At 58.2% G+C, this 18021-nt stretch overlaps 9 protein-coding genes across 9 annotated transcripts; 2 read left to right on the forward strand and 7 right to left on the reverse strand.

Annotated features, from left to right (window-relative positions):
* Positions 1–442: 442 nt before the first annotated feature.
* A1Q1_03265 (uncharacterized protein) lies at positions 443–1504 on the reverse strand (the record flags this gene model as incomplete). Its single annotated transcript, XM_014323545.1, has 1 exon — positions 443–1504. The coding sequence occupies one exon, from the start codon at positions 1502–1504 to the stop codon at positions 443–445; it is 1062 nt and encodes a 353-aa protein (XP_014179020.1).
* A 336-nt stretch (positions 1505–1840) lies between these two features.
* On the reverse strand, positions 1841–3735 carry A1Q1_03266 (uncharacterized protein; the record flags this gene model as incomplete). The annotated part of the gene is made up of 2 exons (XM_014323546.1): positions 1841–2559; positions 2616–3735. The coding sequence occupies 2 exons, from the start codon at positions 3733–3735 to the stop codon at positions 1841–1843; spliced, it is 1839 nt and encodes a 612-aa protein (XP_014179021.1).
* A 416-nt stretch (positions 3736–4151) lies between these two features.
* A1Q1_03267 (uncharacterized protein) lies at positions 4152–5780 on the reverse strand (the record flags this gene model as incomplete). The annotated part of the gene is made up of 1 exon (XM_014323547.1): positions 4152–5780. One exon carries the CDS (start codon positions 5778–5780, stop codon positions 4152–4154), a length of 1629 nt encoding a protein of 542 aa, XP_014179022.1.
* A 339-nt stretch (positions 5781–6119) lies between these two features.
* On the reverse strand, positions 6120–7265 carry A1Q1_03268 (uncharacterized protein; the record flags this gene model as incomplete). The annotated part of the gene is made up of 1 exon (XM_014323548.1): positions 6120–7265. One exon carries the CDS (start codon positions 7263–7265, stop codon positions 6120–6122), a length of 1146 nt encoding a protein of 381 aa, XP_014179023.1.
* A 291-nt stretch (positions 7266–7556) lies between these two features.
* Positions 7557–8849, forward strand: A1Q1_03269 (uncharacterized protein; the record flags this gene model as incomplete). The annotated part of the gene is made up of 1 exon (XM_014323549.1): positions 7557–8849. The coding sequence occupies one exon, from the start codon at positions 7557–7559 to the stop codon at positions 8847–8849; it is 1293 nt and encodes a 430-aa protein (XP_014179024.1).
* Positions 8850–8975: 126 nt separating this feature from the next.
* Positions 8976–11170, reverse strand: A1Q1_03270 (uncharacterized protein; the record flags this gene model as incomplete). The annotated part of the gene is made up of 4 exons (XM_014323550.1): positions 8976–9427; positions 9579–9781; positions 9824–10319; positions 10372–11170. The coding sequence occupies 4 exons, from the start codon at positions 11168–11170 to the stop codon at positions 8976–8978; spliced, it is 1950 nt and encodes a 649-aa protein (XP_014179025.1).
* Positions 11171–12635: 1465 nt separating this feature from the next.
* Positions 12636–13121, reverse strand: A1Q1_03271 (uncharacterized protein; the record flags this gene model as incomplete). Its single annotated transcript, XM_014323551.1, has 1 exon — positions 12636–13121. The coding sequence occupies one exon, from the start codon at positions 13119–13121 to the stop codon at positions 12636–12638; it is 486 nt and encodes a 161-aa protein (XP_014179026.1).
* Positions 13122–13739: 618 nt separating this feature from the next.
* On the reverse strand, positions 13740–16043 carry A1Q1_03272 (uncharacterized protein; the record flags this gene model as incomplete). The annotated part of the gene is made up of 1 exon (XM_014323552.1): positions 13740–16043. The coding sequence occupies one exon, from the start codon at positions 16041–16043 to the stop codon at positions 13740–13742; it is 2304 nt and encodes a 767-aa protein (XP_014179027.1).
* A 747-nt stretch (positions 16044–16790) lies between these two features.
* On the forward strand, positions 16791–17968 carry A1Q1_03273 (uncharacterized protein; the record flags this gene model as incomplete). Its single annotated transcript, XM_014323553.1, has 2 exons — positions 16791–17137; positions 17176–17968. The coding sequence occupies 2 exons, from the start codon at positions 16791–16793 to the stop codon at positions 17966–17968; spliced, it is 1140 nt and encodes a 379-aa protein (XP_014179028.1).
* Between the last annotated feature and the right edge of the window lie 53 nt (positions 17969–18021).

An 18021-nucleotide genomic window follows, 5' to 3' on the forward strand; every position in this document is an offset into this window, starting at 1 on the left:
CATCGGAGTGGACGTGTTCGAGAATCTCCTCCCATATGTGCGGAAAGTTCTCATAAGATAACGAGACGCGTTCTGACATGCCGGAATAAGGTAGTGGCGTTAGGGGCGGTAGTGGTAGTGTAAGTGGCAGGGGACGGTAGTGCTGGTGGTGATGATAGTGATGGAAGATGTGGTAGTTGAGGTGTTGACGAGGATCGTTGAAAGTCGGCGAGCGAAGGGGGAAGGATGAAGAAGAACAAGATCAGGCGCGTTTTAGAACCTCTCAACGCGGCTACGACAGGGGACCGTGCGGCGGAGCCGTGCGAGATGCAGCGCCGTGTTTGGATGTTATGAGCCCATCAGCAGATGGTCGGTCTAAGGCTGCAACGATGTTGCGTGCATGCAACGGCGTGTTGAGGCTGAGGCTGATTGCGGAAGCAAGCTTCTGGCGCACAAGCCGTCACTACAAGCCCGGATACTGGATGAGGTGCAGAGTGGCTGCCTCCTCGCCGACACGCCTCCGATACTCCTCCACCGTGACAAATTCGAGTCGAGAAAGTCGGTCGTCCACCTTCTGCTTCAGGCTCAAGGTCTTTTCCTGGGGAACCGGCACGGTCAGATGATCGGCCCAGAACACGATGTCGTGGCTTAAGGCGTGAGCCCGAGAGGCTACGGACTTGCGTTGCCATCGGCTCATGCCACAAGTCAGTTCGTCATCGATGGAGTAGTCGACATCGAGGTGGGGTTCATGAACGGTTAGGGCCGTGAGCGCCTCCCGGACCTCGTCTGCAAAGTTGGCATCACCGACGCACTCGCAGCCGACCACTGTGTGTTTTGCAGTCGACGAGCGCATAACTTCGACGAGGTCCACAGCGCTTGCCCCCTTCACTGATCCTGTGCCGGACAGCGACGTAAGATGGGGCAGGACGAAGACGATTTCCGCAACGTGCTCTGGGATGTCGTACAGGAAGTGGAAGGACGTTGCGGGATTGCCGATGTGCCCGTCGAGGTTCACAACCAGTCGGTGTACGCCAAACGGGATTCCCCTTGGTACATCGAGGGAAGGATCCATCTCTGGCTCGGCTTCGGGGAGCATTGAAACCAAGAGCTCTGAAGGCTGTGGAGGTTCGGGCCAGAAAGCGTCAAGGATGCTCGGCTCCTCAGCTCGGTTTCTTCCGCCACTGAGCCCCTTGCAGATTGGATTGGCCATGTTAGCCTCTAAACCCTCCGGACTGGGGAAGAGGACAACGGTATCGGCTCCAAAGGGCAGGTAGAAGAGGAAAGTCCCGTCCGCATCCTTCGTGAGTCGCAGCACCTCGAGATGAGTAAACAGATGTGAGATTCTGCCGAGGTGAAGCCACTGGTGGATGTAACCAAAGAAGTCGACTATCCGGGTCAATCGCGTCAGGGCTCTCTGTTCCCTCCAAGGCGGCACCACAATGTCGAAGTTCGAACCCCAACAGTTGAAGGTGTCGTCCTCGCTGCCCCACGCTCCGATGCGTTGCAGGACCGGAAAGGTCGGCATCGTTAGGCCGGTCCGCCAGTCGTACACAGCTGCCTCCGCCCCATCAGCCACATCCAGATCCTCCTCTGATTGTGGAGGGGGGGGCGGCCGTTAAGATGAGGTGACGCACACGACGATCGATGGCCGAGCGGAGCGCACGGCTCACGGTCCGCACATCCCGCTTTGCTTCGGTCGAGGCGTGTGAGAGGATCTCATCCCACAAGTTCGGGAAGTTGTCGTACGAGAACGAGGTCTGTGTTGTCATGGTGATTGAGAGAGAAGCGCTGAATGCACGAACGCAAATCGGATGAGTGAAGGAAGGCACGCGCGATGGGAACTCGGTTGACGATGGGAGACTCAGTTTCGGCTCGCCGGTCCCTTCACGTGAGCGAACAGCCTCTGCTCCTCTCTGAGGGCATTGGCGCGCGCAGAGTAGGGCTCGCGGTTCCAGGAGCTCATGTCGCGCGTGATCTCGTCGTCGATGTTGTAGTCGACGTCGGGGTGGGCGATCGCGTATGTTAGGCACTTCAGCGCATGGCGCACGCCACCCGCGAAACCCTCTCCCACGCACTCGGCCCCAACCACTGTGTGCCGGGCAGTCGATGATCGCATAACCTCCACGAGCTCGTGCGGATCCGCTGCGCTGACCGTCCCTTTTCCGTCGAGGGCGGTGACATGAGGAAGCACAAAGACGATCTCCTCCATGTCCTCCCCCGGACTGTACAGGCAGTGAAACGAGGCGGCGGGGTTGGCGACGTGCCCGCCAAAGTTCACGACGACCCGCCTCGTTCCCGGGCGTATCTCTCCCGTTTCAGACGCAGGAAGCAGGTCGTGCAGCACTGAGGGCCAGGGAGGAGGGGCGGGCCAGGCAGCGGGCTCGGACACCCTAGGATTCTCGAGCTCGTCGCTGTCTTCGTCGTCCGGCCACCGCGGATCGACAAGGTCCTTGCAAGCCTTGTGGTCCCGACAGACTTGTGACCCAGCCGGACTCGGAAACAGTACGAGCGTTTGCGCATCCATGGGTTGAAAGGCGAAGTGTCTTCCCTCGGCGTCGTGCGTGAGGCGCACTGTCTCGTCTAAACTCAGTGCGCACTGGCATACTGAATCAAATGCAACATCGCTGTCTCGTCACCTATGCGCTTCCTGTACTCCTCAACAGTGATGAACTCGAGACGGCTAAGCCGGTCGTCAAGCTTCTGCTTCAAACTCATTGAAGCGGGCTTGGGTTCTGGCGAATCCTGCAGACCATGCATGTGCAAGTCTTCGGCCCACCTACGTTCCTCGCGGAGGGTTTCGGAACGCAATCGATAAGATTTGCGCTGCCATGAGCTCATGGTGCGCGTGTACTCGTCGTTAATGTCGTAATCCACATCGAGATGGACTTCCGCCAAGGTCAGGCTCTTGAGCGCGCTGCGGATGCCGTCCTCGAAATCAATGCCGATGCACTCGGCCCCGACAATCGTGTGTTTTGCAGTCGAGGAGCGCATAACCTCAACCACGTCATTGGCATTAGCATCCTCCACAACCCCTTTGGCATGAAGAGACGCAAGGTGGGGAAGGATGAACACGAGGCTCGTCACGTGCGGCGGCGGGTCGTAAAGGAAGTGGAACGACTGCCCGGCATCTCCCACATGACCGTCCAGATTTACGACAACTCGGGAGGTATGTTGAGGGATCCTGCGAAGCTCGCGAGAGGGAAGTAGATCCTCCAACAGCCCCGGCGGGTGTGGGGGCGCCGGCCAAACCGGCCGCTCAGTGCTCCACGGGCTGTCGAATTCCTCTAAGCTAGAGTCCGACTCGTACTCGTCCAGACACGCTTGGCATACCGGATGCACTCGGACTACCTGATACCCGGCAGTGTTCGGGAACAGTACGTACGTGGAGGCGTCGAAGGGCATGAACGGCAGGTACGTACCGCTGGCATCCTGTGTGAGGCGCACTGTCTCCAGTCGAGGGAAGAGATGACCTATTACGCCAGGATCGAAGTGGGGGTGGAAGTAGCCTCGGACGTCCAAAACACGGGTAAGGCGAGTGAGAAATCTCTGTTCGCTCCAGGAGGGCTCCAGTGGACCTTTATCACCTCTGGCAAACACTCTCCTGCCTTCATCACTCCAAGGAGTGACGAATCGCACATCAGGGAAGGTTGCCGTTGAAACACCTGAAACAGGGTCATATCCAACGAGCAGAGCTCCTTCAGGCCCTTCGCACAAGTCCAACATTTCTTCGCCGCTTTCAAGGAAACACGGGGTCATTATGAGGTGCCGGATGCGCCGGTCGACGGCCGAGCGCAGCGCGCTGTTGACGAGTCGCACGTTTCGCAGACTTTCGGGGGAGGTGCTGTTCAAGATCTCATCCCACAGGTTCGGATAGTTTTGATACGAGAATGAGGGCCGCATCGTAGTTAAACAGAGTCCGGGGGCACTGTCATTGACAGATGAATCGTTAGGATGGCGAAACGCAAGTTGATGTGAGATTGTCGGAATGAGGTGGATGGAAAGATCTCAGATCGGAACGTTCAAATGTAAGGAAGGCCCCTGCGTTGGCAGATCGGCGATGTATGCGGACATCACCAATCTCCGCTGATAACGACACAATCGCGGTCTCGACCGTTGAATCAGTTCTGACAGGGAAATGCTAGAAGATGAAGATGCATGAGGAGGTTTGCTGACTAGTTTGAGAGACTGTGTTGCGGACTCGTCATCTCACTTGGTGGTTCGGGCCCCGCTTCCGGTGCACCACCACTCTGATTCCAGAAGTCGACGAGATGGTCCATTTCCCTCTCTACGGCCCTTAGATCCTCCCGGGTTCCTTTGTCTATCCACTCTTCCTCAATCCCAAGTCGTCTACGCTCGAGTGTCCGATAGTCTTCCGATCTTCCATACTCCTCGACTTCGAGCGCGGCCGTCTCCAACCCCACGCGCTTGATGTACTGCGGCATAGTGATGAGTTCGACGCGGCGCATGATTCCATCGACCTTCTTCTTCAGGGACATGAGAGGCGGTTCTTCCTTCGGCGTTGGGTCATGAACAAGACGAATCCGCTTGACTCGCGGTCTTGGGCTGCCGGGGTCGCTCTCGGCATCGTCCTCCTCGCTCTCCTCGCTATCCATGACGACACGCACGTGCCTCGCCTGCTGGACATCCCGAAGTGCGAACTCGCGTGCCTGACTGGGCATCGAGAGCGTGATCTCGTCATCGATGGCATAGTCTACGTCGAAGTAGAGTGTCGTCGTGACTTGCGAGTACAGAGTTTCGCGGAACTGGCGCACGCACCTCTCGCCGGCCCGCTCGAAGCCGACGATGGTGACTCGGAGGTCGTTCTTCCCTAGCGTCCCTAGTAGATCGAGGATGTTCATCGGGAATGCGATCTCGGGAGAGCCCAGTGAAGAGCGGTTCCGCGGGATCGTTCCCTCGTCCGTCACACGCTTGAACTGGGGCACAACGATGACCAGCTCTTCGACATGTGGTGGAAGGTCGAGCAGGTACGGGTACATCGGGGCGATAGGTTGCACGAGCCCGTTCATGTTCAACACAATCTTGCGGTATGTCTCGGGCAGGGCATGAAGAATTGCCTTGGGAGGAACAAGCGGGCGACCTTTCGGTGGCTCATCCCAGTCGGAATCCCAGTCTTCATCCTCGCCCCAGTCGTCGCCTTCTTCCTCGATGTGTTCCCCGTTCTGATGGTGGTCGTGGTGGTCGTGATACTCGTAATCTTCATCAACATGCTCGCCAGCATCATGGTCATCAGCTTCATCTTGATTGTCCTCAGGTATCGGCCAAGGATGACCTTCGTCCTCGTCTTGGAACCACCAGTGTTCAAATACTCCCTCCAAGCCCGTCTCGTTCATGAAGAGCACGAGCTTCTCAGCCGCGAAAGGGAGATATGGCGTGTACGTGTCGTGGTGGTACTTGATGCCGGTCGTTATCCGTAGAACATCGAGATTTGGGAACAGGGGAGCGAGCTGCGTCATATCGACACAGGGAATGATGAACCCTCGGATGTCGATGACACGGACGTGCTTCATGAGATCTGGCGAGGGCGTCCGTGGCCATTGCTGCTCCTCCCAGGACTTCGGGCACAGCTCAAAGCAGCCTGGTATGCGGTGTTTGGGAGCAATTACGTCGACGGCTTCGAGTCCACCATGGTCGAGGACGATGTGCTTGACAAGTTGTCGGTCGATGACATCGCGGAGCGTCTTTGATACACGGCGGAGGGTGAGTTTTGCCTCCCAAGTGGTCTCGGCGAGAATGTCGTCCCACACGTTAGGGAAGTTGTCGTAGGTAAAAGAGGTAGCCATCGTCGTATGGTAGCATCCGGGGGATTTTGAAGCTTTCGAGTGGGCGGGTTGAGGTGAGATGAGCAATGTCGAGAAACGCGAACACGACGCACCCCATCACCTTCCTGTGGTCGCGGACAGCCTCTGATCTCCGCTCTTGGATGTCCAACTGAGCTGAGGTGATCAGAACAGGCGACTGACGCAAAGACATGCCCAGTGATACATGCACAGAATGAGTGAGTGCATATACAAGAATAGAGACGACATCTACTTGGCTAGAGCTCGTGCTAGTCGCAGGATCCGAAGACCAGAAGCTATTGCTCGGCTAATTGATACGACTTCGGAGATGGCCGGACACTTTCAGAAGAGTCCACCAGGCGTCTCGGCGAGATACTCGAACAGATCGAGCGCCGGACGTTCCATCGTCGGTTCGTACACTTCGTGACGGGGGAACCCAGATCCATACAACCTCTCCTCTCGCTCCTTAATCACCTTTGGATCGTTCAGGTCGCGCACACACTCCAGGCGCTCCCTCTCAACGCCGACCGAGTCGCGGTACTGCTCCGATGTCTTGAAGCGGAACCATGGCCGAGTCAGGAAAAGCGCCGCCATGTCGACTGCCTCCTGCGGGAAGATGACCATGCCGTCGTAAACTCCGTTCAGGATGCTGATCGCAGCGCGGGTCACGGTCGGGTGGTCAGTTGCGTAGCCCGCCAGAGAGCCGGAAGAGATCTGCCGCAGTCCCCAGAGGCCGACGACCATGAGCTCGAGGTCCGGGATGATACGCAGCATGATCGACAAGTTGCCAAAGAGAGCGGATGACGTTCCCACCTGTCGGTACCCGGCAAGTCTCCTCAGGGAGAGGTCCTCTGCAACGACAACCAGATCTGTGGTCGGCGGAAGATAGGCGAGGAACGGGTACGCCTCCAACAAGTGGATGTTCGTGCCCTCAGCGTGCACGACAACTTTCGTGGTCTTCAGCGGGGGGTAGAAGGACATGTCGCACGGTACTTGCTCTCCAAGAGGATGGTCGAGGAGGTACTCGAACCCTTGCTCATGCTCGGGAATCCAGACCACAACCGTCGATGCACCGAAGGGCACAAAGGGAAGGTACAGCCCGTCGACGGGGATGATGCGGAGGATCTCGACACTCATGAAGGCGTTCCGGAGAAAGGTCGGGTGGCAACCGTGAGGGAAACCGCCCTTGAAGGTGACACATCGAGTGTAGCGGAAGAGGTTGTGCTGCACCAGTTTCCGGGGTGCGAGCTTCCAGGCCGATGGGTTGAGACGGCGCATTCGAAGTGGTAGCGGGAAACGACCGTCAACCTTGACATCGCACTCGTGACCTCGAAGGGGCATTGCGGTTAGAACGAGATGGTGGAAGAGGAGGTTGTTGATCTTGCGACAGAGGGCACGGTTGATTCGGCGGAGTTGGAGCTGCGCCTTGATCCCGCAATACTGGAGCACGCCCTCGATGATGCTGTCATGCCTTAGGAGGGCGAGCATGGTGGTATGGCAATGTTGAAAGGCGTGGAGGACAGCATAGAGTGTGGGTGTTGAGGGTTGTCGACTTTGTGGAAGGTGACGTGGGGATCATGTTTGGTCGTTGCGCCCCGCTCGCCGTGAACCAGATTCGTCGACAATCCACCTCGCAAGGGATGTGACAACGTGACAAGGCGGTGTCGCCCATGTCGCAGACACGTTCTAACGAGATCCATTCTCACATGCATTCACACAGCCTACGATTTCCTCAACCGCCGCCCACTCACAGCCTTCATATACGAGAGAACCCCGGTGATGCACTCTCTACCATCTTCCCCTCTCTCTCCAGTCAATCTAATGCTTACTTTCATCATCGACAAAGACAACAACCCCCGTTGGATACTGCTCTTCCTCACTCAAGTATTGGCTGAAGACTGGAGGACGATTCTTGGCATGCGCGCGGTGTGCAAAGACTGGTACTCCTTCATCAGCCCACTTGCGTACGGACATCTGCTCATTTCTCCCGACGACGTTGATGAAACTGCCGTCATTGTCAAGCCCCTCACCATGGCCTTACCACCGGCATTGCGGCGCATCAAGCCGGATCAGTGGGTAAGCCAGCACCTCGGCTACAAGTTCACGGCTTTTACTTACGCCCTCTCAATCGTCGGCTTCATCCCTCCGACTTGCAGTCTTCCACTACTTCGGGAGGCATTCCCGAATCTGGAGCTGCTCCGCATGATGCCCGACATCCCCGGCTTCACATATCTTCCGTACGTGCCGTTCAACTCGTGGACCCTTGCCCTCTTCCCAAGCCGCAGCCGTGGCAGCAACACTACCAACACCATTGACGCCTCCAGTCGTCGCGTTGTCGTTCAACAGCCAACCTTCCGGCCGGGGCATTATGATATTGCGCATCGTTGGACGGCTAGAAGGGATAGGTTGTTGCCAGCCAACTTTCGTCGCTCGTTAGCTTCGAATATCGAACGGATTGTCGTTCACTCCTGGAACCTCAACTGCCTTCCCGACTTGGAAGACATGTACAATCTTCCTAAATCGCTGTTCAAGCACTTGAGGGAAATTGTCTTCGCGGTGCCAATGTACCACAAATCAGGACTCACAATTCTACCCTTTGTTCATGCATGGAGCTTGGAGAGGGCGGTGGGCAACCTGGCGCGAGTGCTCACTCTACCACAAGTCCAATTCACCATCGTCGGGCTGGAGGACATCAAGGTCGAGTCGTGCGAGGACCAGTTCCGCGAGGCCCTCTTCAAGGCCCTGTGGACGCGGGATCAAGCGGGTCAACACCGGCCGAAGCAGTCTTTCGATGACATTGCGCACCGCTATGCCAAGGTTTCTGAGGTAATGAGCCGGGTGAGAACTGTAACTTTGGAGGAATACATTGGTGAAACAGAGCGTTGGTTTATCGCCGTGAGTGAGCTCGAAGGCATGCTACCCCTCGAGATCGATTACACCGACGAGGGTGGCTTCGCAAAGGATGTGCTCTGGGACGTGCGCAAGGAGTACCCTCATCACACTGAATTCCCCGAAACCGGCTGCTCCGCGGACAGGCTCTTTGAGTATATTGCTGAGAATGGCCTTTTGTGACCCTGTATGAGTACAGTATCTGCATTGCTGTCACCATCATATGATAGCCCGAAGATCCTAGTGTAAGGTCGGAACTCCGAAGCCCTGACAAAATACCGAACACATCGGGTTCAACTGCATGAAATCCTAATCGCAACTCTTATCTCGGCGCATTTGTCCACTTTTGATACGCTCCCTCTTGTGTTGTCGGGTTCCGCTGACGACGCCCAAGCTCAGTTCGCAAGGATCTGCGTCTCCTGAGATATCGTCAGCGATCGGCCTCTCGTACTCCCTCGCGGCCATCGGTGCCCGCCAAATGTCCGTCAGAGCATCAGACAGGTTTCGCGGATGACGTTCTCCGAAACTCACGCCGTGATAACTCCTGAGCTCAGGGTAGTAGAAAGCAGCATCGAGGTCTGGGCTGATGTGCCCATTACCCAGCCAGGCCATCGTGTGGTCGAAGCCCTCGGCGCGAGAGAAGTCGAAATCCTCCCATCGCGGCTTGCGTAAGGCGACAAAGGCATGCTGAGATGAGCCGGGCCAGAGCGTCCTGATCTTCGCGGCACCCGTTTGGCCGTTCTTGTACCATGATTTGCCTGCTGTTAGCTCATCGTGCCAGCACAGGGGCGAGGTCCCATTCAAAGGCCAAACTCGGCTCGTCCTGAATGCACTTTGGCGAGGGATCGACATGCGAGCGAGTCAGACGAGCGAGTTAGACTTTCAGATGGGTCATGTGGCGATGCGACTCACAGTTCGTTGTGAAGACGGTGCGCGCAAAATAGTCGTCCGTGTACTTCATGAAGGACTTGACCGGCTCGTCCTTGACGGTGATCGACTTGTATCCCTCCGTCTGGCACTTGGAGATCGCCTGCAGAGCGTACTTCGCCATCGCCTCCGAGAGCACGATGAGGTTACCTGATCCGACGCCAGCCTGGGCGCCAAGAATCTGGAAGCTGCGTTCATCAGCCATGTACCTCATTCTCATTGACACTCACAAGTTGGGCATCTTGGGCACCATGACGGACAGGTACGTCTGCACCTCCTCACCCCACGTATCCTGGAGGTTGACGCCGCCAGCGCCGTAGATCGGGAAGCCCGGGACGAGGCTGACGTCGAATCCTGTCGCGCACACGATCACGTCAAAGTCGTAGTCCTTGCCGCCCGCGCGCAGTCCGGTCGGGGTGAAGCACTCGATCTCGTCATTGACAAACGAGACGTCGTCACTGACCAGTGCCTCGAGGTATCCCGGTCCCGGCGTCAGGCGCTTGCACCCGACGGGGAAGTCGGGGATGAGGGTGGCCGCAATCTCGGGCTTGCTGGCCAGCATGGCCTGCATGCGGGCGAAGAGCGCCTCGCGCGCCCCCTTCTGCAGAGGGCTGTCGCGGTGCGTAATCTCATGCACGGAGCCACGGTCGCGCTCGATGAATGAGCGGAAGGATTCATAGAACTCCGGGTCGCGGAACTTCTCCTTCTCCTCGGGCGTGAAGGTATCTGCCGTTAGTATTCGCAGCTTCGCAGCCAACGTGGCCGATAAGAGACTCACGATTCATGCTGCCTTCCGTCTTAGAGCCGATCTCCTTGAGCGCCGCATCGGCAAACACGCCCGCGAGCCACGTCTTCGTGCGTCCAAAGTTGGTGATCTTGGCGCCTCGCTCACGCATACTCGGGACGATCTGGATGGCACTGCTGCCCACGCCGATGACGGCGACGCTCTTGCCTGAGTAATCCATGCCGGCCGCCTCTTCAGCGGCGATGTTCCAGGTGCCAGAGTGCCGGATGATGCCCTTGTACTCCTCCCTTCCAGGGATGGCAGGCCACTGCGGGCGTGACAGGCCACCAGGGGCGTACGCGATAAACTCAGCCTCGTCCGTGAACTCATGTCCCGACTCGAGATCGCGAATGCGCGCGAGCCATGCGCCCTTCTCCTCTTGCCAGCGCAACTCGATTACCTCGTGCCGCAGCTTGATCACGGGGCGGACGTCGTACTCATCAGCGACCTTGTCGAGGTAGTCCTTGATCTCGGCGCCGGGGGCGTAGAAGCGAGACCACTGCGTGTTCTCGCAAAAGGTGAACTGGTATGTGTGGGCGGGAATATCGCATGCGACGCCGGGGTAGCGGTTCGCGTGCCAGACTCCGCCAAGCTGGTCCGCCTTCTCGTAGATCTGGATTGTGGAGTTGGGGAGCTTGGACGCGACCTGGATTGCGAAGCCAATGCCGCTGAAGCCGGCGCCAACGCCGAGGATGCGCACCGGCCGCGCATCTCCGATAGGTCGCTCGACGAGAGGCGGCGCCCAGCTGTAGTCTGGGGTTCTGTGTGTTAGGGCCCCGTTGGTCAAGGTCATGATTGGCAAGTGGGGTTACAGGGAGCGAAGATAGACAGCTAAATAGCACTTCGGCTCGCAGAAAGGTATGCGGGAAACTCACTCCTGACTTGTGTTGGTGCTGAGGGTAATGGTCATGTTGTCAGCACGCTATGTAGAGTACCAAAGCCGCGGCTGATGGGGCAGTTATATTGTCTCAGCTCTGGCCGTGCTGGGCTGGCATGTCACCACGTCGTTGACATAAGGGCGGGGGTGACCCCGCCGCCGTTCCGTCTCTTGGCTGTGCACTGCTGAGCGTTGCAAAGTGAGTCACAGAACAGGCCATCTCAGACCGCTGGCTGTCGGGTGCCAGATTTCCGTGGGCAGCTGACCTTGAGAGAAGCAAGGCGGTAACGTCTCCGGTATGTCTCGCCTGCAGAATCCGGAGCAAAGTGGAGATGAAGGGTGAGAGGGTGGGCCTCCGGCGCCACAGTAGACGCCTCAGTCAGCCCAGGGCTCTCTGAGGTTGGGAGTACAGGGGATCCGCCGGAAGCGACGCAGAGGAGGATGGGGGTACCTGGGAGGATTCAGGGCGGCCTCACGGGGCCCGCGCCCGTCGGCCCACAGGCAGAGACGACAGGCGGAGACGGTGCCGCCAAGTGGTTGCCGATTTTTTCGTTGGTGGCCGATTGCCCACCGATGCACCAAGATCTGCTGAGTCAGAATCGATTGCTCATCTTCCCCGCTCACCCCAACGAGCAACAGATCAACACGCTGAGCATACCACCGCCTCGCCGATGAGTGAATTCAGGTCCGCGTCAGGCATGCTCAACGAGCCCGTGACTGGGGAACCAAGGCCAATGCATGTTAACGACACATCTCGTTGTCTGATTGAGGCTGGGGTCCACCCCCGAGAGTTCAGATGGCCGCTAGCTAGTCCCAGAGTTATCTTCGGCTAGGTAAATCAGGCATTGCCTATCAGTCCGCGTTGTCAGCTTGAATGATGTGAGTTGGCGGGTGGAAAAAGCTTGACACGGGCTTCAGATAGAAAGCCGAGGGCCGACGGGTCAGTTGCCGCCGTTCACGTCCGGACTGTTCTGTCGTGAGTGGATCTACGCAGCCATCAACGACATCAGTATCGGTGATCAGTGACTTAGGCCAAGAGGGAGACAGCTCATTCGACCGTGGGAGGTCGTTCGGAAACGCCGATGTCGGCAACTTCGGGGACGTCTCCGCCTGTTTCGAATCTGATGATGGATGGACTGCAGCGGACTGTTGTCCGCGAGGGAGGCTGACTCATGCACAGAACCCGACGGAGCTCGGCGAATTAGGGTGGGTGGATTGTTCATACTTTGAGGAACGGTATATACAGCGGGCTCTCATCTTGAGGAGAAAGTCGGTCGGGACGGGTTTCCACTGAAGGCTTGACGCTTGGTTGACTGGTTGTCAGTTACAGTACCTTCCTCGTCTTCCCTCTCGACGTACAGTGCGTGTTTCAGACTACGGCTCAGGTGTCCTTGCTGGCTTCAAGTTCAAGCTGAGCCTGCTGCACCACTTCATCGATGCACAAGAGGCCTTCCATGTGCATGGACTTGGGCTTGTAGTTGATGTAGTCTTGGCGGCGGAGCCCGAAAGCGATGGCAGCTGCCTCTCCGACCAAGACAACAAAGCTGCGCAGGCGCATGTCGTCGGTCACTTCACCGGCCTCGTTGTCATAGATGCAGCAGTTCAGAGAGATATCCTGGAGAGCTCCGAGCCAGTGAATGTTCCAAAAGAAGAAGAGTTGCCTCTCGCTACGTTTGCACAGGTCGCGGATGAGGTTCTGGAAGGCTTGGCCGAAGAGGCGATCGAGAGTCTTCAGGGCGTCGTTACGAATAGAGCGGTCGGCGTGAAGGAAAGCAGCGCGGGCGCTGGCGGCTCCGGGGATGGGAGACCAGGCGGCGTCGATGCACGCCCAGAACTCGGGGACGGTCATACCGTCTGTATCGGACATGATGATGAGAATGGGTGGTGGTGAGACGAGTGAGGGTGATTGAGAGTTCCGAAAAACGACAACAAGGTGGTGATGACTATACCACGGTGTGCCGCAGTCAGCTGTGGCGAATCTGCTGCGCTCAGTGCTTGCGCCCCCAGCCGTTGTTCCGCTGCGCTCGCATGCTCTCTGCGCGCGCGGGCGATCGGTGCTGGGCTCGAGGCGAAGTTACGATGACTATTGGGGGAGAGCGTTGTTGAGAGGTACCTCGCACGCCATGACCTACCAAGAGCCAGGTGGCCCGTTGATGGCTCATTCCCTCGACCCCCCTCGGAGGGCTGCCAGCATGAACGGAGTCATGCGGATGATCGGATAAAAACAGCGCTTCAGTACGTCGATGCCGCCGTAGCGTTTGAGACAGTCGTCGGCGGACACAGGAACGGACTCCAGTGCGCTTTCGATCGTTTCCCAATAGAGCGCGCGGATCCCATAGGTCACTGTAGCGTCGGACAAGTTTGGCAAAGAATGAGTGAGTGAGCGACGATGCTGGATGCGAGTGAAGAGCCTCGACTGGTGGATGGCATGCTATTCCGGCAATCCCTTGTCGATCGTTGGGCGCACGGTCCCGTGAACGCCCTGTCATCGTTTCACTATTGCGATTCTCTTGAAGCAATAGCCTCTTTCCTCCCAACGAACGACAACTCCTTCTCTCCTGCCGTTCCCGGTTGCATTCCTGCCTCCTGACATCTCCAGTATCTCTCCCTTGGTAGGCGCCGCACACCGCTTAATAACCGGCGCGGCGGGAATCTCACCACAGAGTAGACGCTCGATCACATCGCGGGAGACGAACCCCGGACCTCCGAGAGCCTCGCGGTCGTACAGGTCGGTAGCGAAGAAGAGACCGGCATCGCCAGTCAACACGCCGAACAGAGTGAAGCGCTGCGGAAATCGCTCATCTCGATCAAGCACTCGGCGAAGTGCTCTGTCGTACTGCGCAATCCGTTCTTCAACATGCTCACTCTGAGAAGAGCCCTCCTGTTGCACGCAAAGGCGGCCGTGAACATCAAGAGAAATGCGTAGCTTGACTCCTTGGAGCTTCTCCTCCACGACCAAGGCCCCTCGCGGATCCGCTCTGAGCGAAGGGTCCGAGTCAATGTGCTTGAGGTCGAGCTGGGACATCGGTGGGAAGTCGATGGCGGGAACCGGAGCGAGTCGTTCCAAAGCTTCTCGCGTAGTTGCGAACGAGGCTATGCGGAGTACGCCGGAAAACTCGTCCAGTGTCGGCGGCTCCACCTCGCTCTCCGCCTCCTGCTGCCCGTCCAGTTCACGCACAAACCGAGTTCGTGAATCATCAATCCTCTCCTCGACCCTCTGTTGACACAGCTCCTCCTCGTAGTCAAACCACACCGCGACTGCTTTGTTACACACAACAAGCCAGGGAGCCCTTTCAGCCACTGTGAGGTTGCAGCGGTCGAGCACCACGAAGTTCGCGAGTCCGTTGCCTGCGTAGCTGGAGAACTCCCTAATCCGACTTGAGCGGGACTCGCCATGGTCCTCGCCGACGATCATGACGCTGCCAGGGCAACGTTTGGCCAGTGCCTTCGCAAACCAAGACTTGCCAGCCCCATGCCTCCCGATGAGCACCAGTACGCGGGGTGAGGTGTCACCGGTGGCTTCGAGCTGTGTGGTCGGTTCTGGCAGGCGGTGGAGAGACCAGCAGTGTGCGATCCACTCGGCCATGAAGCGTTCTTGTTTCTCGCTCAGCACTGAGTGCGGCCTGGCTTCGCGCAAGAGCCTCAATGCTACCAGGGCGTCCAGTTTCGGTGTCTCCTCTGCCTGACCATCTTCGCCGAACATCGCCACCAGGCATGCTAGGACAGTCCCGGCTCGCCCATCGTTGGTATCGGCGCCGTGAACGAGCCATGTCCCGCCCTTGTTCACATTAGCGAAGATTGCGTCCATCTCCGACAGTGTTGGTACCTGCCGATGAGGAATGGGTACATGAACATTTTCGATGTATGCGGTTTCGGAACCGGAGTTGTCGAACCATTCTGCTGGCAACCACGACTCCGCCGTCAGCGTCAGGACGTGCGTTGCTCCCAGCGCCTCGAGCGCGTGGACGTCGACAATGCTCTGGGGCGCGGAGCTGGTGCAAACGCGGGGGTAGAGGAAGCTGAAGCCATCGGGCAGTGTATGGTCTTGGAACAACGGTCGAGTGTCGGGGTCCGCCGGGTGCGGCCAGAACCCCGTGCCCAAAACTGGCCACGGATACGACAAGTGCGGGAGCAGGGCAGCGGAGTGGGTGGCGAGATCCTTGCCCAGCGTCGGGCCGTAGGAGGTCTCAGTGTTTCGGCGTCGAAGCTCCTTGACTATCCTCAGTCGCAAGTCTGGATTGAGCGCCGCGGCCCTAGCCAGCGCCATGCACGCAAGTTTTGGGGAGCTCACAGCAGCGAGACGCACGTATCCCTTGAAGTTGGCGGGATAATCAATCACCATTCGCTCAGCGATTGAGGTGTGCCAGCTCGGAGCGGCCAGAAAGACATGGTCGAGTCCATCGAGTCCCAACTCTGCGATTTCATCAATGTCGAGGGGCAGCTGGGAGATTCCCTTCGGAATGTCGTGAGCATCGGCAGCGCTCAGGGTGACGTGGAACTCCTTCTCTTCCAGACCCAGGCTCGTTCGCGCAGCATTGCCATGCACCCACACGACGACAGCGAAGGTCACCTGCCCCCGAGTTACAGTATTGAGCACGTAGATGTGTTCCAAGGATGGAGTCGGGGCAGGATGCGTCTTCGCCTCGGCTGGCGTGAGGAGGGTGATGTGCAGCGGGTGCGGGGGACTAGAGCCGGGGAAAGCCGCGTCCAGAGCAGGACCCAGGACAGCCGAACCACCCCGATACGGTGCAAGTCGGAGTCCCGCGGGGTCCAGATGCACTGGACGCATGCCTGTTGTAAGTGCAGCGGTGGAGGATGGAGCAAAGTCAGACGCGCGAGTGGAGGTCGGGATGCTTGAAAAGCTTGACTTGGCGCTGAGTCGGCTCCGAGATGCCGAGTCGGCTGAGTGAACGTTAGTCGCCGATCAGTCGATTCTCGCTTCAGTCGCCTCGAGCTACCAGCAATTATAAGGGAAGGTTCAACGAATTCAAGCATTTAGAGAACTCGGAGAACTGCCAGGAAAGGGACTGCGTAGTCTATCTCTATGCAGAGAGCATTCGCCGGACAGCAGATCTCGATAAGACAGTGCGGTGTACGCCACCTCCACCTTCATCCGTCGCCATACACCCGGGCTTCTCGGCGATGCCGCGGCCTCCGCCCTCAGCGCCTCCATATCGATGAGCAGCGACGCTTGCATAAGACCTTCGGCCTTACTAACTCAACATGCGTCGCTCAGCATCATCGCGCGGAGATGGGGCCGCAGTGCTGCTCCGCAGGTGGGTCCGCTCGCCTCCTCTGCAGAGGTGATCAAGACGTCATGAGGAATGCGTGCCTGCATCGCCTTCTTATCAGCATGGCATCGTCACGGCCACATCCGTCTTGCTGAGCAAGACAAGTTCGACGAACTATCTATAGCTCTTGCTGACAACCTGCACCGACAATGTTGTACGCGCTTCCCGTTCCCGGTGAAGCTCATAAGATGGGCACCCGCCCCTACCGTCACCCGGTCTCATCGCACAATAGCTGATCTGACAACATGTCCATCACCACCTCCGCTCCTATAGCCCTTTCCTCCAAGGCGAGCTCGGACCTTCAGCAACTCCTCGATCAAACCACCAAGGGCGACTACCCTGGTGTGGTCATCGGCCTCATCAACACTGCCGGCGACGAGCTCTTCCTCGGCAGCAGCGAAGGCACAACCGTCGATTCGATCTTCTGGATCGCATCGTGCACCAAGCTCATCGCCTCCATCGCTGCCCTCCAACTCGCGGAGGCAGGCAAGTTGACTCTCGATGGCAGTCTCGCCGATATTGCCCCCGAGCTGAGTCATCGACCCAAGTACGTCAACTCGGACCCTAACGACCTTACCACCGAGCCTGCCAAGTGAGTTTCCCGTCATCGTTCATCACAACTAACGCCAGGCGGGACATCACGCTGAGGCACCTCTTGACGCACACCTCGGGACTGCGTTATGCCGTCTTTGACCCCAAGACGGCCCACTGGCTGGAGACGGCCCACCCGGGCGGCTCTCAGTTCGCACCGCTCGACATGCCCCTCTCCTCTGAGCCAGGCGAGGCATGGGCGTACGGCATGAGCATGGAGTGGGCTGGCCATATCATAGAGCGTGTGTCAGGAATGTTGCTGGGTGCCTACGTCGAAGACCACATCCTGGCCCCGCTCGGTATCAAGGACGCCACATTCCAGATCGAAACAAGGGACGACCTGAAAGCCCGTTTGGCTGGTCTGCATGCGCATACTGGCGAGGGCTTCACTGAGATTCCGTACCCCGAGCCTCTCATGCGGCCCCAGTACGAGTCAGGCGGTGGAGGCATGTTCGCATCCCCGAGGGCCTATCTTGCAGTCCTGTCTGCCGTGCTGAACGGAGGTGTGTCCCCTACCACCGGGGCCCGGATCCTGAAGGCGTCTACGGTCGATGAGATGTTCATCCCCCAGACCCTCAACGTTCCTGACCAAGGCGCGCTCGGTAGCGGGATCTTACCCACTGCCATGCCCGCCTTCAGCCGTCCTATACCTCTCGGATCTGGGAAGGCTTGGACGCTCTCCCACCTGACCAACCTGGAGGAGGAGAAGGGCAAGTCAGCAGGTTCGGCCGAATGGTACGGCCTCGCCAACTGTTACTGGACCATCGACAGACAGAAGGGCGTGGCGGCCATTGCATTCAGCAACGCGCTGCCGTTTGGACGTGAGTTATAAGCGAAGCCAAAGCTGACGGGCAGTGCCTGAGTTTTTTGAGTTGAAGGATAGGT

This window comes from Trichosporon asahii (assembly GCF_000293215.1).
Source record: "Trichosporon asahii var. asahii CBS 2479 unplaced genomic scaffold scaffold00054, whole genome shotgun sequence".
Lineage (NCBI taxonomy): Eukaryota > Fungi > Basidiomycota > Tremellomycetes > Trichosporonales > Trichosporonaceae > Trichosporon > Trichosporon asahii.